The sequence below is a fragment of the Sycon ciliatum genome, chromosome 6 (assembly GCF_964019385.1).
Source record: "Sycon ciliatum chromosome 6, ocSycCili1.1, whole genome shotgun sequence".
Lineage (NCBI taxonomy): Eukaryota > Metazoa > Porifera > Calcarea > Leucosolenida > Sycettidae > Sycon > Sycon ciliatum.
This window is the reverse complement of record NC_088648.1, coordinates 16368571-16391344: the sequence shown is the minus strand read 5'-3', so window position 1 is coordinate 16391344 and position 22774 is coordinate 16368571. Positions and strand designations below refer to the sequence as shown.

Sequence of the window (22774 nt, the reverse complement as noted above, 5' to 3'; positions counted from 1 at the left end):
CGTTATGTTCATGGCCAGCAACAACGGCTGGATGACTGGATGACTGGCGAACTCTACCTCTGGTGGCTGAGGAACGTCAACGGCTGGATGACTGGCGAACTCTACCACCGGTGGCTGAGGAACGTATACCGAGTCCACGGTGGAACCACTGAAGACAAGGGTGTTCTAGAGGTGGACAATTATAGTCCGCATATAAGCGACGAGTCGAAAAAAATTGTCACGCAAGAATGCAACAGGAAAACAGTGGTGATTGGCCCTGGCTGCACTAGTCTTGTCCAGCCCATGGACGTGACTTTTGCAGTGACCTCGTACATGCATTTGTGTATATATAAATCATTTTTCGTAAAATGGCCTCTGTATATATTTTCATGTGAAATAAATAAACTTTCTCTTTGGCCCCAACTTCGTTGTGGTCTGGTTGGCCATTGTAGCCGTCATGGTTGACGTAAAACACCATAATTGGTGACCCCTGACACTGCGCTGAGTCGGAGTTATAAGTGCTTTATGGATGGCATGGAGCAGGCCCATCCCGCCTTCGACCTCCGCGGCCCAGATTGAGCAGGCGCCAAAGCCCACGACCTCACCGGCCCACCATCCACCATCCGCCGATCCACAACCACAATCTCCCAGCCCGCAGCCGCCTCTGACAAGATCGAGATCCGTCCTCCTCTGTCAGTACGTTTCCCTTGTTCTTTCCTCTACTTTCTTTCTCTAGGCTGCCTCTGACACGTTCTTCCACCTCTGTCACGCATGTTTCCTCTTTCCCTTTCCTGCATCTTTCTACCTTGTTTCGGACCTTGTGTCCACGTGTCATACAACGGTATTCCACATGCAGCGCGTATTTTTTCTCTTTGTACAGTGTATTTTTGTTTCCCGACTTTCCGCTTTGTACGCTTCGTTCACTCTTTCCTTTCCTTTCCAAGATCTTTTTCCGTTTGGCGTTCTTCAGCAACTGCTCTCGGCTTCATCTCTGGTGGGGGTGTAATGTAGTGACCTCGTACATGCATTTTGTATATATAAATCATTTTTCGTAAAAAAAAATGGCCTCTGTATATATTTTCGGGTGAAAGAAATGAACTTTCTCTTTGGCCCCAACTTCGTTGTGGTCTGGTCGGCCATTGTAGCCGTCATGGTTGACGTAAAACACCATACTGTGAACCGCATTCAACTTTTGTCGGGGAGGATTGCTATGAACAGGGTAGTTATAATATTACGACTACCCTTTCGCAAGTGACTTTGAAGTCTCGTATCCGTATCCATACCACTTCCAGGGTGTCAAGGGCCGTGAAAGCAGAGGGCGCCAAATATGCACTTTGGGTCGGATTTCACCGGGCACAGCCGTAGTCTACTCAGAATCCATCGTGAAATCAAACTTCAACAGCCGGTGCTCTGCAAACAGCTGTGCTCAAAACCAGCTGCTTTCGGGAATTCATGAACATTTAGCAAGGCGGATTGTGGCCGGTTTGTAGTACATGTACTTGTAGAACATTTATGAATTATTTATGGTGACTATTCGCACAGCAGTAATAAAAAGTTAGTTGCTGCTCTCATCATTGGAGCATTTGCTTTCGCTGTCCATTGACTTTCCTCACATCTGACTGACAGACGCCGAAGAATGCCACTCAAGGTCCTCGATGCTTGTTTTGCACACCGCCACACCCACAGATAACACTCACTCACACTGCTGTCTGTATTTCACGATGAGAGAGAGAGAGTGTTGCTCTGGACTGAGCGTAGTGTCTCAGTGTGTGGCCATATCCCGGTGTGGTGTGGGTCCGGAGAGCAATACAAACACAATGCTTTCTACATGCCCAGTATTTCACCAGCCTACTCAAGCTCAAGATGCAGCTAATGGGGCCGTTCTCGGCACTTGTGCCAGTGGTTGTGAGACTTATCCACTCACCCCCACCGTTAGGCGCTGCATCTGCCGCTAGGATTTACCGGGTGTTAGCGGCCGTCGTGAGTTCCCTTCGGGAACGGACACGATAATTTACTTACTTACTTACTCAAGCTCTACTGATGTGGAGCGAATACTGTAAAACATGTCATTTTTATATAGGTGCATTAAAATGTCGATGCCAGGGACCTGCCAGGTTTCAGGTGTAATTTAGAATTAGGTGACCAGCTTTCCCGTCACATACAGTGCATACTCTAGTGCCTTTTAGGAGTAATTTAAATTTAGGTGCCTGGTTTCTCTACCGAAATCACCGAAATTAAAGTTCCACCGAAAACAACATGTTCCCAGTACCCTGAGCTACTACTCTGTATTGAGCAGAGAGGGTGCTTTCTCGCAGGCTTGCCGAGTGCAACGTTACATGAGCTTTAGTTTGCTCTGGATAGGAAATCCGAGAGCGTCCCGTTACAGTTAGAGTCAGCAGGAAAAGCGCAAGCTCCAGCGTGGAGGGCAACCAACTTTCCTTGTACTACAGCCAAAGTCGTCACCACTAATTACAAAAGGGATTTTCCACAAGGAAAGCGACAGGCAATAAAAATACGGCTGCAGCAAAAACATTCATTCGAGCCGGTTTGGGCAAAGACGATGAAAAAAGATGCATTGGCCGGGAATCGAACCCGGGCCCCCCGCGTGGCAGGCGAGGATTCTACCACTGAACCACCAATGCTTGGGTATGAGATAGACATTTTCCTCGACTGTTGTTCTTGACTTTCTGGAGCTATGGCACACGGCCAGTGCCAGTGTGTGGTGAGAGAGAGAGAGAGAGAGAGAGAGAGAGAGAGAGAGAGAGAGAGAGAGAGAGAGAGAGAGAGAGAGAGAGAGAGAGAGAGAGAGAGAGAGAGAGAGAGAGAGAGAGAGAGAGAGAGAGAGAGAGAGAGAGAGAGAGAGAGAGAGAGAGAGAGAGAGAGAGAGAGAGAGAGAGAGAGAGAGAGAGAGAGAGAGAGAGAGAGAGAGAGAGAGAGAGAGAGAGAGAGAGAGAGAGAGAGAGAGAGAGAGAGAGAGAGAGAGAGAGAGAGAGAGAGAGAGAGAGAGTAAGTTACATTTATAAAGACAGGTAAGTCTAACAAATGAGGACTGAGACCTCTACAACAGGGTTTTTACGCCTGAAAGCAGGTGCATGATTTAACAAGCAGGTTGTCAGTCTAGATTTTATGCGCAGATGGAGAAAAAGCGCAGAATTTTTGTAATGAGATGAAAAGCAGAAATAATAAGAAAAGATGAAATGAAAGCCTGCTCACAACCCCGCCCAGCCTTGCGAACTGGGTATGGTGGATTAAGAACCCGGTTCAACGCTCGAGCAAGCGCTCTCCACTCAAGGTGTTCACAGCAACTGATAGGAACTCATATGGGGAAATTATAGAAAAGAAATAATAAGATAAAGAGAATAAATTTCAACGCACCTCAATAAACGGAGCCCCACATACAGTACCTCAGAAAAGTGGATCTTCCGACCAGTGTTTTTGTTGACGTCGCAACCAGATGATGTAGCTGCTTCGCAGAGACGTCTTACTGCACAAATTACAAATAAATTTTATTCTTCGATTAGAAAACCCAAGCGCTTTCAGAGCCCTCCGAAGAGAGTCCGGGATGAAACCACGCACACCTACCTCAACCGAGAAAGAAACGACCTGCCACCCGTTTGCTCGGCATTGATCGGCCAGATCTGCATACCGCCTGTCCTTCCGCGAGTTACTGACACTGAATCTGTCCTCAGCACAAACTGTCAACTCCATCCAGAATACAATCCTACGACTCGTAGAGTACAGAACTATATCTGGTCTTAGGGTGGTAAGTGCAACACAGCTAGGGAAAGAAATCTTTGCACTAACTGAGTCGACAAGAAGTTTCCAGTCTGAGGCCGCTGACAGGAGATCAGTCGTAACCAACTTCCGTCTGGGCTGAACGCGAACTGGCTTCTCTCCCGCCTTGCAAAACGAGATGAAGTCAAGCTCATTTGAATTTTCGGTTTGTACGGTGTTTGCAGCAGTGCGAATTCGAATCTCCTCACGCATGTTCCTGACGATGACCCCGAGTACGTTGTCGTGCCTCCAGGTGTAACGTCCCTGGTCCAGCGCTACGCGACAAGCGCCAAGCACGTGGCGCGTAGTACAGGCCCAGGCACGGCACAAACTACAGTACGGATCCACTACGGTGTTTCCCCAACGGCGTAGGTTCGTCGGAGAAGGTAGCACGTCGAGGGTTGATGCGAGAAGAAATTTCAAATCCTTACCAGTACCACCGTACAAAAGGGATTTCCACGACAGGTCCTGCCACATCACCGATGTCCACTCCAACCACTTGCCTTGCACCTGAAGAGTCTTCAGCCTCAAAATCTGCTCCTGCGCGTTGATCTCCTCAAATGTTTGAAGGAGATCCTTCCTCGGGGGTTTGGAATGCTGCTTCGGAGCACGAGCACCCAACCCTGCACGATGACTTGAAGATGACGGTGGACGGAGAGTCCCTGAACCTACTGATGCCTCTGCACACTCCAGCTCTATTGTCGCCGCATATCGCTTTGTCAGCTTCGCATCCTTACTCCGACGCAGAGTGTACAGCGCCCTCATGCGCGCGTCCCCACTCGATCGAAGAATGTGCCATTTGATGGACTGGCACTTTTTCCACACCGTAGGAAGGTAGTGGAGGCGTAAGCCAAAGCGTTTGCGACTGCCAATAAAAAGAATGGCAGAGTTTGCGCATCGAGGTAGGCCTGACCATTTCTTCAGAAATGGTAAACACATAAAGTGCAGTTCACGTACAAAACCTTGTGTGAGTTCAAGAACCTGGAAAGACCAAGAAAGCTTGGGCACTACAAGATGGTGGTAAAGCCATAGCTTGTGGTGGTCTTGAAGCCAAGAGCCATCTACTTTTTGCATGAGAGATACAGTGAGTTGACGGATGTCTTCCCGCTGGGTCTGCTCAGAGCAATCAGCATGCAGCCTTCGCCCCAGGAACTTGAACTCTGCAGTGTCAATGAAAGCGATCTTCCTCCCTGACATCGTCAGGCAGGGATCGTAAGGTTTGTACCGGCCATCTACAAGCTTTGCTGCACTGCTTTTGCATTTGTGCGGCGCCGCCTGCATACATTGGGTCCACGAGAGAAAGTCCTCCGTGACCGCAATGAGTTTTTGACAACCTGCACTAGATTTGCTATAGAGGCCTAAGTCATCAGCAAAAGCTGTTTGGGACACTTGCAAAGGGGCAGATTTAAAATCATAGGAGAGGCAACTTAATTCAGGGGCTGCAAGTGAGTCCAGCAGAAGCTGGAAACAAATATTGAAAAGGACCGGGGACAAGGGGCACCCCTGGAAAACACCAATGTTGTAATTAAAGGTGGGAGTGTGTGGTTGTACGACGAAAGCGCAAAGACTGTCGTAGTAGGAAAAAATTAATTTCCTGAATTGCAAAGGAAGGCTGTAGTGGGTTAGAGCATACTGTATCAGATTGTGGCGCACTGAACCAAATGCATTCTTCAAATCTATCCACGCAATGCAAATTTGGCGTTTTGCCGTCTTTGCATCACGCATCGCCTCATAACAAAGTGATGTATGCTCTAAGCACCCAGCCTTTGCAGGCATAAATCCTTTCTGGTTGTCACCATCGAAGAACTTATTGCCTAGCATATGTTTCAAGAGGCGCTTTGCAACTAAGGTGAAAAAGATCTTCCCGGACGTGTTTGCTAGAGCAATCGGTCGGAATTTCGAAGGATCATCAGACACCTCCCCCTTGGCCAGGAGTGTGATACACGCTACCTGCCACTGCCTTGGAATGATCTTGCTCTCCCAAACCCGCCCAAAGATGGTGAAAAGAATGGATTGAAGGGAGGGACAAAGCTTCCAAACTATGTAAGGTATCTTGTCAGGACCCGGTGCAGAGGTGTTGCGACACTTCTTCAAAACATTCTGAAATTCAGTCCATGTAGGGGTCCCCTCATCGACTGGGTGGGTGCAATCCCGGGGCTTCCCTGCACTGGGGCAGGATTCGTACGAAGTGGCACGATCCTGGTCTGCATATGTGTGTTGGAAGTACTCAAAGCAGGTAGTGTCAGAGAAAGTGGGTTTGACATGGTTGGTTGGTTGAAACAATTTCTTTCCGAAGGCATATGGGTCCTTGAGAAAGGCATCCTGGTCCCTCTTGTTCCGGGATCGATCGTCGTACATCTTTTGTTGTTTCAAAAGACGCTTGATTTGTTTTCCAATTGAAAAATACTCATTTCTGAGCGCTGCAGGTACTTCGTCCGGGTTTTTGATCTTACGAAATTGGCGCTTTAAATCACGCCTGTGAGCCCGGAGTTTTTCCACTGCACGGTTTTTATTTGCATTCTTGTGTTTTGGTGGAGGTGGTGGTGGTTTCTGGTCGAAAAACCAGTGAATGAAGGTCTCTAGTTTGTCCAGAGTCTCTTCGATGTTAGTGTTTTTGAGGTATGAGGTTGGGAAATGTTGAGTGAGATGGATCTTCAACTGAGCGTTTATTGTGTGCCATGCCTTGGTGTTTTTGGCTGACGGTAGCAGTAGGGACTGCCGGACTTCTACCTTGTCCATGTCCCGTTGATTCAGGACATGAAGTAAAGACTCATTATGACAGGGAGTGGATTCGTGCGGGATTGTTCGCAATTCATCTCCAGGAGTCATTGTCTGACCTACAGATGGGCTGAAGTGCATTGAATCAATCATGGAAGTCGTCCGACCATCCCCGCTACTGCCGTCTGCTTTGGCTGAGGTGGTTGAAAGTGATTTGTAGACCGGGCAGGTCTGTAGATGTCGTGGCAAGTTTTGTTTCCATTTGAGTTTTCTCAAACAGTGTGGACATGTTGTTTCCCGGTCTGATGGTGTAATGGTTGGTGTACTTGCCTCTAAAGTCATTGGAGTCTCGTGTGGTGGTGATGCAGAGACTGCTGACACAGCTCCAGCCTGCGATGCAGCCAATGTTTTGCATTTGTTAGTCCGCATATGTCGTGCAAGGTTATGTTCTTGTTTGATGGTGGTGTGACATTTCGGACATGTATGATGTTCACCTGTGTCATGCCGTGTACTGGAGTGCTTCCGCTGGCTTGAGGTCAAACCCAATGGATCGTCATATGAGAGAGAGAGAGAGAGAGAGAGAGAGAGAGAGAGAGAGAGAGAGAGAAAGAGAGAGAGAGAGAGAGAGAGAGAGAGAGAGAGAGAGAGAGAGATGGAGAGAGAGAGAGAGCTCAAGTGCAGAGTGAATTGTTCAAAGTCAACCTCGCGAATACTGACCTCGGGTATAATAGCTCATCACGACACAGCCTTAAGACACGACGGCCATTTTACGGCAGATCTTCAACCTCACGAATAACGGCGTGAGAACAAAAGATTTCAAACGACAACTCGTGAATACCGGCTTTTTCTCAGGCACGTTCGAGGGTGGATATTCGCAAGTGTAGAGGCTACACACAAGGTTTCTAGGCAGTACCTACCGTCCCTTGTCGGCGTCCAAGTAATAGGTATCGATGGCACCCAGCTGATCACGTGTTATTACAGCACCCTGTACAATGATGATATCGGTATACATGTACAATATAGGTGCACCCACAAACACATGCAAGTGCACACACACACACGCACACGCACACACGCACACGCACACACACACACACACGCACACACACACACACACACACACACACACGTATACAAGCGCGCACACAGACACACGCTCACACACCCGTACACCCACACCCACCCACGCACCAAACACAGCCATTCCGAATCATAGACAATTCACAGCAACTACAAGTAGTGGGGCCAGTTTGTGCGAAGGCCGAATACAACAAGGGGAATTCAAACGTAAGAGGACGCATACTGGTAGATACTTATGAAAATCTTGTTTTAACAAGTTGATTGGTTGAGAGGGTGTTACTGTACAAGGTGGAGGACGCACTGTGTTGAAAACAGTGCTCCTGACTACACCCATCATCGGCTGGCAGAGCCCCGGTCTTGCCATCAACATGCTCAGTGCAGTTGGGCTCGGTGAAATCCGACCCAGAGTGCATATTTGGAGCCCTCAACTTGCACGGCCATTGATGCCCTGGAAGTGGTACGAATGCGGCTGGACGTACACATGTACAAATACAGTGATGCAATCGGAACTCTTTCAGGACACCAGTTTTCGGACTTTGGGCCGGATTTCACCGAGCGCGACTGTACTGCAGGGGTGTCGCACACGGTGCGGTCACTACGGTATTGACCGTACCACCTTTTGCCCCAGGTACCCCGTGAACCAATAAATACACTGATCTGGACTCTAAATTTCCAAAAATTTCGGCTCAGCCACCACTCCCCACAGGTAAATTGTACTTCAGATGGCTGACCGTACCATACAATATCCTCCTCCGCCCCTGTACTAGTACATGTGTAGTACCTGGCCTGGTGTGACTCCTCCGACAATCAGATAGACTGGTGCAATGAGCGGTGTGGTGGACAGCGTCTCCACAGCTTGGACGAAATCAATGCCGTCCGTGTCCAGGGTCTGCACAGTATACCACCGTGCATGTCCACGTTGTACACACACACGCATGCACACATAATAACACACGCACACGCGCACACACACACATATGCAAACACACGCACACATGTTGTTATGTTACCTTTATTCCCGTAGCTATGCAGAAGGGCGCTAGCCAGGGTCCACACAGCTTTAATTTGGTGTTTGTTTGTTTATTTGTGTGTTTGTGTCACGCCTGGCGCTATCCCGTATCTGTCCCGTACCGTACCGTACCATCAAACACAGCTGGCCACATACAGCTGGCCGCAATATTCAAATAGGGCTTTCAAACGCAAGATCATAACGTGAAGCAACTTGGAAGAATGAGTATGAATGCGAAGTGTATGGGGGAATGCATGTGGGGCGATAGTGCGGGTTCGAATCCCAGGTAAATGCCTAAAAAATAGGAGAATTGAAACATTTATAACATCCCTTTTCTTTTTTTGCCGTCATCAAGGCGGTAGACGGTGTCGTATTACCCTCGACCGTACCTGGCCCGTACCTGTCCCGTACCTATCCTGTACCATACCGTACATTCAAAGACGGCTGGCCACAATGCATACTGGTATTCAAATAGGGCATTCAAATACAAGATCATAACGTGAAGCAACTTGGAAGAATTAGTATGTATGCGAAGTGTATCGGGGGATGCATGCAGGGCGATAGTGCGGGTTCGAATCCCAGGTTATGTCTAAAAACAAAAAGTAGAAACTTATAAGAATTGATAACATCCCTATGCTTTTTTGTCTAGGTCATCAAGGCAAAAAAGCATAGCGTAGGGCCCTGAGCTTCCAAGCTCTCTCGTTTAAATTCACCATAGGTACAGGCATTGTTGCCTTCTTGCTGTGGATCATGAATGATGCCACAGCTCCTAGGCTATGATGAAAGTACACTGACGGTACACTGACCTCAGAAGTACAGAAAGAGAGAGAGAGAGGGAGGGGAGACACACACGTGCACGCACACATACACCCACCCACACAGACGCACATGCACGCACACACACACACACTCTCTCACATCAACCCACACACAGACGCACACGCCCACACCCACAGAAACAACACGTTCAAGTTTTCACAGCGTGGCACAACCAAACTTGGTCAGCTATGACCATCAACACAGAAGTAGAAGATCAACAAGACAGACTGGTCCACTGGCAAGTGCTCTGGAATTCTGGACTTGTGCAAGATACAGTCTACATGCGCACATGGCCACATGCACAAATATAATACTCTACTCACCTCACGCACAAAGAAGCCGAGTGGATCAGACTTTCGATCAAACAACGCCATTGCAATGTTCTCCCATACTGCGCCTTGGTCTGTGAAACACACAGACACACATGTACACACACACATGTGTGCGCAGAAGAATTTAAAAAAAAAGGAATGTTCCCACACCGGGAATCGAACCCGGGCCGCGGCGGTGAGAGCGCCGAATCCTAACCACTAGACCATATGGGAGACACATTTCCAACAACACAAAGCAACGTACACAATCCTTCCACAGTACAGCCGGGCGCCGAAGAACGACCAGACACAGCATACCAATGTATACACAGTGACTCAACTGTGCATAGATCGTAATACATGAAATAAGAGCGGCCTAGGCTACGAGGCTGACCCCCCCAGCTCTTTGGCGGCCGACAGTACAGTACCATCACTCAAGATTCTAGCATGGAACAGCAAGGGTGCACAGCTGGGGGGTTATGGGCGATTCAGACTACGGCCAAAATCACGTGTGAACTTGAATTTCCATGGTGATGCAGTCATGTTTCAAAATGTTATGCACAATCGCGGATCAAATAGGTCTGAATTGTAGAAAAGTGATCACAGTTGGCCGTAGTGTGAATAGGCTATAAGCAGCGAGACCTCCGGTCGGATGAGCCTCGCCAACCACATCGGCACATCGCCCCTACTCCCCTTTGTCTTGTTGTCCAGTGTCATTTCAGTTGTGTAACATGTATGACATGTTTATTTATGCTGTTTATTCACTGTGTTTTATAACGGTTGTTTAGAGAGATTGGTACATATCCGGATTACATGCTTTTTGGTATTATGCCCACGCGGGTTCTAATCCTGTCATATTCTCTTTTTTTTCTCTTTTTCTTTGGTTGTCTTTTTGCGCCTGCGCGCGAGAGAGGGAACTTCGAGAGAGAAGAGAATGTTTTTCAGTTTGGGTTGTTCTTGTCCAGGAACTAAAATAATCTAAATGTTATATTGTGAGCCAGTAGTTTGGTGAGTGGTACTTCTTGATTATGTTGTAACCTGCTAACATACCAGCAGTTTACACTTGGTGGCAGCGGGATTTGGACCTGTAGTATTTTGTAAGAAATTTTTTTCATGTTCAGTTTTGAGTAGTCATAATGGCTCAGCGTCAGAATCGTGGAGCAGCTGGCCAACAACAGCCTCCACCACCACCACCACCACCTCCAGCTGGTGGTCCTGTTGCTGCACCTCCTGCTGGGTTGGGTCAGCATGCAGTTAGACCAGTAGCTACCCCTCAGAAATTTAGGGGCGATCGTACCAGTGACTGGCCATCATGGTATCAGCAGTTCCAAGCTGTGGCTAGAATAAACCATTGGAACCTGCAAGACCAGAGTGTTTATTTGGGCCTCTATCTTGCTGATGATGCCCTCACCTACTACCAAAGCCTCGATGCTGGCATGAGGTTTGGGCCTCTGAACCAACTAGCCAGACTGATGGACCAACGGTTCGGTGCGGCGCAGAACGTGGAAGTATTCCGAGCGGAGCTGAAGTGCCGTAAGCAGAAGCAGACTGAGAGTCTGTCAGAGTTTTGTGAAGCCATAAGGAAGCTAGCCCAGCGAGCGTATCCCGAGCTGCACCGTGACATCCAAACTGTCTTGGCTAAAGACCAGTTCATTGTCGGCATCGATTCCAGAGAAGTCCGCCTGGAAGTTCGAAAGCTGAGCCCCATGGATTTGGATGCAGCACTGCAGGCAGCTCTGCAGATTAGTGCGGTTCATGCCACTGAAGCCGTACAATCTACTGCTGAGTCTCTGCCACAGGTCTGCGCGGTGACTTCACGACTGACGGATACGCTGGGTGCTATTATGAAGCGACTGGATGCGTTGGAGGCCACTGCAGCACATCCCCAACCTCCGCACCAACAAACTGGGCCATCTGTTCGTCGCTGTTATATTTGTGAGAGTGTGCGACATTTGTCTTATGCTTGTCCACATCGCGACATGCGTCATGACGAATCCAGAGGCAACAACAGCCAAGGCAACCAGGGAAACCGACAATAGCTGTGGACATGGGTCAGTCCACAGCTAGGGTAGCCGCCGACCCTCAGCCAGAGCTCTCCACGCCCGGGCCTACAAGTCACGTCATACTTCCTGAGTCGTGTATGGCAGCAGAGGTTGACGGAACGAGCTATGTTAACGGCACTATTGCGGGGAAATCGGTGTGTATGTTGGTCGACACCGGTAGTGCTGTCACCATCCTCAGCACAAGGTTTTTCCACTCCCTCCCTGAACGACATCGGTCACCGCTGACACCTGGTTCTGTTGTGCTTAAGTCTGTGGATGATCAACCCCTATCCGTGCAGGGTGAGATTTGTTACCAGTGACGCTTGGTGGTCTTATGACAGGACACCAGATGATTGTAGCTGACATCGCACCTGCTGTTCTCCTGGGGATTGACTTCCTCAAGCTTAACGGGTGTACAATTGACTTCGCACGTCAATGTGTTGTTGCTGGTGGCAAACAAGTGTCACTACAAACGAAGTCAGCGAAGAATCATCAAGTATATCGAGTGTCGTTGCAGGAATCCATCACCATACCAGGCTATGCGCAGGTAATAGTCCCGGCCTCTGTTCCGGTCACGTCTATCACAACGTCAGATGTAGGCTGGGTGCAGCCAGGAGATGTTTTTCTCCACCGCTACACAGTCGCCATGGCAGGTGTTGTTGCTATACCTGACAGCGAAGGACAAGTACCAATCCGGCTGCAGAATTTTTCGCCACAGCCGAAGACGCTCCGAAAGGGTACAGTCCTTGGCACGTTTGACACCGACATCGACATTGAAGAGGAACCACAACCGGACGCTAAGGCACCCGAGGCTATTTGTGGTCAGGTAAATGCTTCTACTGCTCCGCATCAACTATTCAACTTTGACAATGTTAGTCCGTCACACCATTCTTCTTTGCAGTCATTGCTCGATAATAATGCTGACGTAATTTCCACAAGCAAGTTTGATTTAGGCCTATCTGCTGCGGATCAACATCAAATCAACACGACATCTGAAGCACCATTGAAGCAAGGCCCAAGGCGTGTTCCTATACACCAGAAACAGGAAGTAAAGGAACACATTGAACACCTGCTTCACCATGATATCATCGCGCCCTCCAACAGCCCGTGGGCAGCCCCAATCGTGATAGTGCGGAAGCCGGACAAGTCAATTCGCTTATGTGTTGACTACCGTCGCCTCAACGGCATCACGAGGAAAGATGCATTTCCCATTCCGCGTGTAGACGATGCGATTGATGCCATGTCAGGTGCGAAATACTTCTCTACCATTGATCTATCATCTGGCTACTGGCAAGTAGAGTTGGACAACGCCGCCAAGAGTAAGTCAGCATTTGTCACGCCATTCGGCTTGTTTCACTGGAACCGCATGCCGTTTGGTCTTTGTAACGCGCCCGCCACTTTCCAGAGGCTCATGAATACCGTACTCAGTGATCTTCTTGGAAGAGTCTGCCTAGTGTATCTTGACGACATTATTGTCTTCTCGACAACGTTTGAAGAGCACCTGGAACGCCTAGAGTTAGTATTCGCTCGGCTGCGCAATGCTAATCTGAAGATCAAACCGACTAAATGTCACCTGCTGCAAGCCACAGTCACCTACCTGGGATTTCGGTTTTCCAGTGATGGGATGATGCCCGACCCTGCCAAGGTTTCAGCAGTGCGTGAGTGGCCGACACCAACATCTGTAACGGATGTCCGTAGTTTCATTGGCTTCGCATCATACTACCGTCGGTTTGTACCCCATTTCTCAGGCATCGCAGCACCGCTCAATCGTTTATCTGAGAAACATGCAGTATTTGAGTGGAATCAAGAGTGTGATGATGCATTCAATCTACTCGTGTCCAAATTAGCAACGGCTCCTGTATTGGCGTACCCGGATCCCACTCGACCGTTTACATTAGACACGGATGCGTCCAATGTTGCCATGGGCGCTGTGTTATCTCAACTGGATGACGATGGCAATGAATGTGTGGTTGCCTATGCTAGCAAGGGCCTATCTAAATCTCAGAGAAACCAAGGAAGTACGCGTAAGGAATTGTTAGCAGTGGTCACCTTCACGTCACAATTCAAGCATTACTTACTCGGAGCACAATTCCGTCTGCGCACTGACCACAAAGCTCTTCTGTGGTTGCATTCGTTCCGTGAAACCGATGGCATATTGGCTCGATGGATTGAGCGATTAGCACCGTTCGATTATGTCATAGAACACCGGCCAGGCAAATCCCACACCAATGCCGATGCTCTGTCTCGAATAGCAGATGATGTCGAATCCTCTCAACCGCCGACAACCGTGAGCAACAGTACTGAAGCAAGTCCGGTCAATGCAGCAGCTGTGGATAACTCAGCTGATGGTCCTCAGTGGTGCAAGTTTCTTTCACTGGATGGTTTACGTCAAGCCCAAGAAGCTGATCCAGATATTTCTATTGTCATTGGCTGGCAACAAGCATTACTTGATCGTCCAACCCGCAGTGATTCAGCTTTACATGGAGTAAGTGTTGGTGTACTTCGCCTGTGGGGTCAGTGGAAACGTTTGAAGCTGATTAATAATGTCCTCTATCGTATGTATTATCCTGACAACAAGGAACCTATCATGCAGCTTGTTGTACCTGCTTCGTTGAAGCCGATCATATTGAAAGCTGTGCATGCTGATGTTTCTGGTGGCCATCTGGGCATTGAGCGTACGCTTGACAAGTTACGCAAGCGCTACTAATGGCCATTTATGACAGCTTCTGTGTCTGACTTCTGCAATTCATGTCCCGTATGCGAGAGCCGAAAGACCCCTGCACCGAAGCAACATGCCCCGTTGGTACAAGAGCAGCCCTCCTTCCCGCTAGAAAGAGTGGCGATCGCCATAATGGGTCCGCTTCCAGAGTCCTACCGTGGAAATCGGTACATAGTAGTCATCTGTGACTACTTCACGAAGTGGACAGAAGCATTTCCAGTTGCCAACACGCAGACGTCTAGCATTGCTACTGTATTGGTTGATGGGTTCTTTTGTCGCTATGGAATGCCCTATAACCTACATTCTGATCGCGGAGCTCAGTTTGAGTCAGATCTCTTCCAGAAGATGTGTCAGCTCCTGGACATTCGTAAGACTCGTACTACATCTTACAGACCCCAATCTGATGGCCTTGTTGAACGAATGAACAGAACTCTGGAAGCAATGTTGTCTGCCCATGTTGATAGTCACCAACGCAATTGGGATGAGCATCTTCAACGGTGTCTATTAGCATATCGGTCAAGTGTCCACTCGTCGACAAGAGAGTCCCCAGCAATGCTCATGTTTGGTCGAGAACTGAGACTTCCAGTAGATTCGATGTTTCAGCAGCCTAGTGAGCAACGAATGACCGCAACGGCCTTTGTACCCAAGCTAAAGTCAGCTTTGCAGATGGCACACCAACATGCTAGGGCAGCTGGTGCGGCTGCACAGAAACGTCAGAAGACCTTCTACGACCAGTCGGCGACAACCCCTCGCTATGCAGTTGGTGATACTGTGTACCTTCATGATCTTGTCATCAAGCCTGGGTTGACAAAGAAATTTCATCGTCCGTGGAAAGGTCCCTTCAGTATTGTACAGCAGATTGATGATGTAGTCTACCGGATCTATGATACAAGTAGTGGCAAGCTGCAGACCGTTCACGTGGATCGTTTGAAGCATCGGAAAGCACTTGATGTCGAAGCTACACAGCCAGTAGAACCAAATGATGAGGGTGGTGATGATGATCGTGAAGCACCAGCACAGCTAGACCACCAGAATTATGGGCCAGAAGTTGAATATCATGAACAATATCCGGTAGCTCAGCCTGCTGCTCTGCCAGCCGCAATCCCAGCTATTCACCGGTACAACCTCCGAAACAGAGACCATGTGCCTGGACCTGCACGACCAGGTGGTCATCATCGATGAAAATTCATGCAAGTCTGCCGTTGGCATTTATGTGGTGGTGTTATGTAAATAGTTTTATGGACTGACTTAACATGTTGGTACTCATGCGCGCTAGTACCCATATTCACACACACACACATATGCATGTGTTGCTAAGACCAGGATAGAATTTTACTCAATCTAATAAGCACTGTATTTTGCAGAATAATACTTTGCCACATGCATGTCTTAGAACGTATTTGATGGCATAATATTCATGCTCTGACAGCTGATTGACTATGCATGCTCTAAGGTATGCTCGTTGGATATTGAGAGCATTCCACTTAACTTTTATTTGCTGTTATTTATGTGTTCTCTTGTTGTCTCTGGTTGTCATAATCTTGACGGCCATGTCTGCATGGCCTCTTCAATGGAGGGGGAGGTGTAACATGTATGACATGTTTATTTATGCTGTTTATTCACTGTGTTTTATAACGGTTGTTTAGAGAGATTGGTACATATCCGGATTACACGCTTTTTGGTATTATGCCCACGCGGGTTCTAATCCTGTCATATTCTCTTTTTTTTTCTCTTTTTCTTTGGTTGTCTTTTTGCGCCTGCGCGCGAGAGAGGGAACTTCGAGAGAGAAGAGAATGTTTTTCAGTTTGGGTTGTTCTTGTCCAGGAACTAAAATAATCTAGATGTTATATTGTGAGCCAGTAGTTTGGTGAGTGGTACTTCTTGATTATGTTGTAACCTGCTAACATACCAGCAGTTTACACTTGTACTCTTCCCCTGATTATTAGTAGGGCTGTGTTTGCTAGTAAAAAATAAAAATAAAATAAATAAAAAGCGGAGGCATTTTAGGGGCAAGCAGCTATATCTCACCTCTCTCATCAACAGTGACGGTAAAACCACCGGGACGCATGCCACTGAGTGCACCAAAGTAGCCGCCATACGTAGTTAGCTTGTACGCAGTCTGTCATGCACACATGTACACACAAACAAACACACACACACACACACAAACAAGTGTGTGTAGTTAGCTTGTATGCAGTCTATCATCATGCAGTCAATAACAGAGAACAACAAACACATACACACAAACAAGCAGAAACGCATGACGACAAAGAAGTCGTGGTTGGCTATAAAAACCCTGCAATCGCCACGCAAAGTGGTCATTGGCTACCCCAGCCATGTATTGCTTGGAATAAAAAAATATATATAAAAATATAAAATAAAGTCAGTGGCCAGCCAGAGCACTCGAGTACCCAAATCGCTACATTTGTAGGCACGAATGATTGGCTTGGTCAAGCTCAGGATGTGACGCCTACGATGCCGACACGTACAGGCGGATTCAGAGCTTCCAATCCGCAATATCTGATACTCACAAAACGTTACGGGTACCAGGTGTGTGTGTGGGGGGGGGGAGGGGGCATAATTCATTGCTCATGCGTCATGATAGATATCGTTGGACTCTCGGGTCACCTGCTTCAAGCGTTCTTGCATGCAATAGTCTGGTGGCTACCACCAAGAGTACATACCCCCCCCAGAGTGTGCAACGCCTGATCCAGCTCTGCATAGGGCCTTGGTCGAGCGTAATCGCATCTTTGCGTCATAATACCGTACACATGTGAGGAGAGCCCGGGGAGTCGCGGGTACTCTCGGATCAAAAACAACGGTGCCCTGCCTCGAGGCCGGCCTTGCGCGGGCGTGTAATGTACGCACGACATCAGAAGATCCAACTACGCTCAACCAAGACCCTATGCAGAGCTGGATCAGGCGTTGCACACTCTGGGGGGTTATGTGCTCTTGCTATTACTGGTTAACACACTGTGGAGCATGTGACACCAACCATTAAAACAATAAGACAAGAGATGAAGATACGCTAAATACTGTACAACATGTAATTTTAGGTGCATCAAAATTTCGGTGCCAGGGACCTGCCAGGTTTCAGGTGTAATGAAGAATTAGGTGATCAGCATTCCCTGCACCTACACTGCATACTCCAGTGCCATTTAGGTGTAATCTAGATCTAGGCGCCTGGTTTCTCTATCGAAAATACCAAAATTTAAGTTACACCGAAATAACATGTTCTACAGTACACAGCAATACGGGATGGACACTCACCTTTCCTCCTCGCTGGAAGTCACCGATGTAGGTGACGTTGCGCAACACGCCGCCGAAACTGTAGTCCAGATTGCGACCGTGCAGGATGGTTCCGTTCTCGGCTTGCATCACAATGCTTGTGCACGCCCTGTACAGTGTGTGTGTGTGTGCGTGTGTGTGTGCACGTGCACGTGTGTGTAACAAGACCAGTGACATAATTAAAATGATCGACATACAATCAATGAATCAATGTTGCACCACGTACAATTCAGTAGCTACTAACAAACACATGGACATTTATCTGAGCAAAAACCCGGAGGGCCCGGACATCTCGGCCAGTATTGCATACAGTAAATATTTGGTGATCAAGTCATTGTGTAACATCAGCCTAAGACTGGTGTCCACACAATCAGCTGAGGGAAAGCTGTGTGCAGGGAACAAGGCAGAGTGTGCGTCACCCCTAAGACTGGTACATATCAACACATTCAGCTGTGGGAAAGCTGTGTGCAGGGAGCAAGGCAGAGTGTGCTTCGTCCCTAAGACTCGCTGGACTGGACGCTTGAGTCACTAAGATCGCCACAAGGCCACGGCTACAGGCAAAGTATCCACCGCTATAGTCACTGCGTGAATGACATCACCATATATGTGCATGCTTTGTATGATACTCAATCTGCGGACTGCATGCTGTTTCGTCCTCTGTGGACTCATAAGAGCTGCACAGAGAAAATGAGGCCGAACCTGATAGCAATGAAAAAATAAAATTTCCAAAGCTTTGTATGATAGAGTGGGAGACCTGAGGTGGCGATGTCACACCATACAATAAACACCTCAAGCGATGATGTAATCGCAGAACCTCTATATCAAGCATAGGTACGAGACCAACAACTACAACTTACGCCGTGAAGTCATAGATGAGATTGGCAGCAACGACATAGCCAACAGAGATATTCCACGTCTTGGCCAGCGCTGCACACAACACAAGCATTGCAACGCGCAGCAGAACAGAAAAGCACAGAGGGTGTTGACCAACGAGCGAACATTCATCACCAACTCAACACACATTGTATACAAGAGACATTGCACACAAGCAGCGAACATTCATCGCCAGTGCTTGCTTGGTGTGTTGTGTTTGGCTGCTCGCTGTGCGCAATGTGTCTCGAGTTGGCGATGAATGTTCGCTTGGTGTGTGTGTGAAAAAAGGAGAAAAAAGATGCATTGGCCGGGAATCGAACCCGGGCCCCCCGCGTGGCAGGCGAGGATTCTACCACTGAACCACCAATGCCCTCATGCTGTTTGCCAGCCTCAAGCATTGTCAAGGAGACACCCAAATGAATGTTTTTTTTGTTTTTGCTTTCTTGGATCAGAGAGTCAGTCCTTCACTCCCAATAGCAAGGCAAGGTCATGGCCCACATCTTTGTGAGAAAAATATTGAATAGAAGGCGTACTCACTTTACGTTATAAACTGCAAATTCCCCCAACCTTGCGCACTTGGGGTTGAATTGTAACATTTCTCACTAAAACCGAGCTGACCGAGTATTTATCAAAGTAATTGAGCCACTGCAGGGTTATCAATGGTTGGGAACACAAATCTCTAAACACAATGCATGCGAACATCAGAGCTGCCAACCATTCGCCAACCATCAATGTTTGGACGTAAAAATCACCTCTATTAAACCTACCTATGCTGTACACAGTTGCGAATTCTACAAAAAAATGACATAGAGCATTTTGCGAGCCTTGCATTGAATCTACAAGCATGTACTAGTACCGTAAAGTGATAAACTTTCGCAGCCGCCAGCGCACAAATTTAGCGTTTTCATGAATTGGGCTGGTTCACGATGAGAAACTTTTGGATTTTATCTCTTCTGTTGGATCTGTTACTGTCTGCAATCAATGCACAGAGCAGTTTGCGGCGACTTATATTTGCGAATGGGTGATGGTCGGGAAAACAGCGAAATTTAATCTCTAGCGAATGTTTCTCGCTTTACAGCAATCGCTTTGTGCTTTTTACGCATGCTACACAGAGGTCTAGCCAGGATTTTATGCCAGCCGGCCAACGTTCTAGTTAAAATGCATCGTTCTGGGGGCTGCGCCCCCAGACCCCCGCCATCAGTCACGGATCCACACAGACACACACACACCACTACAAATCTTTCATTGCAGCTTGCATCTCCTTTTGCTTCGTCCAATTATGGGCATTCATCAGGCAGTTGTGAACGTGAATGTGATTATAGGTAAATTAACAAAAATTATATGAAAAAGGAAGCAAACAGCTACATGAGCATGGATCTTGTGTTCACCAACGTCATGTCTGCATGTAGTGTACATTGGTCATCTGACAAGACCCAGCCTAGCCACAGCCATGTACACCACCAGAAGCAGCGAACCATGACCCAACCTGTTACATTTTACTGACGTACTCAAGTGCATACTCAAGTGCATTTGAGCTTGAGTGAAGAGCTAGCACTGAGCCTGAGTAGCCAGTGCTACGTACTGTACTGTACATACCTACGCCTAGGATATGGGGCACTACAGCCTACATGGGAGTGACTGCAGCCGGCCAAAATTCGCCCTCCCAGCCGGCATTCTGCCGGCTGTTTTGGCTAGATCACTGCTACACATACTGAACCAGAAGACAATGACTGCAGTCTAATGATGCATGCTGACAGTGCTATACATGTATAGAGAGACTATGCATGAAAACCATACAAACGGAGACCAGGTCGGACCAGCTCTGATCGTGCAAAAGCACCAAAACGGAAAGGCACCCCTACAAACAAAATGTAAAGAAATACGAGATAGAAAGCGGGCAACTGGCCGTACATTGTCGTGTAAGTGCGAAGCCTCCTCACTCTTCATTCTTGATCAAAACCAAGAAAAATGCATTGGCCGGGAATCGAACCCGGGCCCCCCGCGTGGCAGGCGAGGATTCTACCACTGAACCACCAATGCTTTCATGCTCTTTCCTGATCCCAAGCATTGTGAGATAGACCAAGAGTTGTCCGAATGGATTGACAACATGTTCACCGTGATCATGAACCAGGCCCGACAATTTGGCGGAACATAAGAGAGGTTCTGCAAAACGAAAATATGTACGAACTTTCGCTCTACGTCACGAAGTGAGAAACTTTGCATAAACTTTCGCAACTTTGGACGCGAAACTTGCAGGGAACGCGAAATGAACTTTCGTAGGAAGTTTCGGGAGATCGGGTCACGTTGTACGTGCACTTGGCGCGTGCAAACTACGAAAATGTGCAGAACACAAAGTTTGTGCGAAATTTCGTACACATTTTTGCAAGGCCTGTCGCGAAACTTCGTTCGAATTTTCGTTGTGCAGAATCTCTCTATAAATTGAATTTATCCGCAGTGAAGAGAACGTTGTTGGAGTGTTGGAGTGAGGTTTCAAACAGGTAAGATCGTGAACAAATAAGCTTAAGAGTGTGGAAACTCTGGATACCGTTGTCATGGGGCCTGCTGACGGCGAAAACTCACATCAAGTGGTGTAGTGATCACATTGTACAGTCGTAGTCTTAGAGAGCAGAAGAGTAGTAAAATGGCACTCCCTGACAAAAAACCCACTCAGCTTATGCGAATCATCGGCACGGCACGATCATGGCGGATATCAGGAACGCATGCACGCTGGCTCACGTTGCACGTCGTATGAAACGTACTTCGAACAGGTGACGAGAGCTTTTTGTCGTCAGAGATGTCATATGCAGAGCTACACACTCTTGGGAGCATAATTATTACTCTTGGTCAGATGTGTGAAGACAGGTACTGCATTTTCCAGAGCATAAGCCGCACCCAGATTTTTTTGTCAAGAAATATGTTTTATTCATTCCCGTAGCTATGCAGAAGACGTTACTTCAGTAACGTCTGGCGCTAGCCAGGGTCCACACAGCTTTAATTTGGTGTTTGTTTGTGTGTTTGTTTGTTTGTGTCACGCCTGGCGCTATCCCGTATGTGTCCCGTACCGTACCGTACCATCAAACACAGCTGGCCACATACAGCTGACCGCAATATTCAAATAGGGCTTTCAAACGCAAGATCATAACGTGAAGCAACTTGGAAGAATAAATGCGAAGTGTATGGGGAATGCATGTAGGGCGATAGTGCGGGTTCGAATCCCAGGTAAATGCCTAAAAAAAATAGGAGAATTGAAAAATTTATAACATCTCTTTTCTTTTTTTGCCGTCATCAAGGCGGTAGACGGTGTCGTATTACCCTCGATCGTACCTGTACCGTACCTGTCCCGTACCTGTCCCGTACCGTACCGTACATTCAAAGACGGATGGCCACAATGCATATTCAAACAGGGAATTCAAATACATGTACAAGATCATAACGTGAAACAACTTGGAAGAATTAGTATGTATGCGAAGTGTATCGGGGGGGGGGGGGCGATAGCGCGGGTTCGAATCCCAGGTTATGTCTAAAAACAAAAAGTAGAAACTTATCATCCCTATGCTTTTTTTGTCTAGGCCATCAAGGCAAAAAGCATAGCGTAGGGCCCTGAGCTTCCAAGCTCTCTCGTTTGGCCATCATAGTACACGTATACGCCGTAACGGCTTTTTTGGGTGAATTGCTGGTGTTTTTTTTAAGTGCGGCTGATATGCCGGAAAATACGGTATTATGAACCCCCGCGTCAACCGAACACAGGCCAAAACTCAGAAACAGCACACACACAAAGTAAACTGCCAGGGAATGCTTTGTCTTTTCTGCGCCATATCGCTCACTAGAAAATGCTGGGCACGTACAGCTTTCGCCGTCAGCAAACACCTAGCAACCTTATGTAGAGTTGCACGTTCTTCTTGGGGGCTGTTCACTTCTGGCTCTACTCTACCACTACAGCACTCGCTGCTGTTGAGCAAACGGGGGTCTATTGTAAATTTAAAAATAAAAAAATAAAAAAGATGCATTGGCCGGGAATCGAACCCGGGCCCCCCGCGTGGCAGGCGAGGATTCTACCACTGAACCACCAATGCTTGGATGGAGATAGCTGAGCCCAGTAGCTCCTTCTGAAGGAGACCGGAGTGTGCCTGCGAGAACGAAATCTGCTGGAACTCTTCGATTG

At 47.8% G+C, this 22774-nt stretch overlaps 1 protein-coding gene and 5 non-coding genes across 6 annotated transcripts in view; all 6 read right to left on the bottom strand.

Annotated features, from left to right (window-relative positions):
- The window catches only part of LOC135819483 (N-acylethanolamine-hydrolyzing acid amidase-like), a 35110-nt gene that overhangs the window by 8258 nt on the left and 4078 nt on the right, over positions 1-22774 (bottom strand). Inside the window, exons 3-8 of the mRNA XM_065332701.1 lie at positions 18597-18666; positions 17722-17848; positions 16480-16570; positions 9703-9782; positions 8333-8440; positions 7389-7456 (exon numbers count right to left, since the gene is read on the bottom strand). Coding sequence (XP_065188773.1) covers positions 7389-7456; positions 8333-8440; positions 9703-9782; positions 16480-16570; positions 17722-17848; positions 18597-18666 — 544 coding nt within the window. The remainder of the gene's footprint in view (positions 1-7388; positions 7457-8332; positions 8441-9702; positions 9783-16479; positions 16571-17721; positions 17849-18596; positions 18667-22774) is intronic.
- Positions 2551-2621, bottom strand: Trnag-gcc (transfer RNA glycine (anticodon GCC)). Its single transcript has one exon. It is a non-coding gene; the product is annotated as a tRNA-Gly (tRNA).
- Positions 9853-9924, bottom strand: Trnae-cuc (transfer RNA glutamic acid (anticodon CUC)). Its single transcript has one exon. It is a non-coding gene; the product is annotated as a tRNA-Glu (tRNA).
- On the bottom strand, positions 18912-18982 carry Trnag-gcc (transfer RNA glycine (anticodon GCC)). Its single transcript has one exon. It is a non-coding gene; the product is annotated as a tRNA-Gly (tRNA).
- Positions 20582-20652, bottom strand: Trnag-gcc (transfer RNA glycine (anticodon GCC)). The gene has a single exon. It is a non-coding gene; the product is annotated as a tRNA-Gly (tRNA).
- On the bottom strand, positions 22615-22685 carry Trnag-gcc (transfer RNA glycine (anticodon GCC)). The gene has a single exon. It is a non-coding gene; the product is annotated as a tRNA-Gly (tRNA).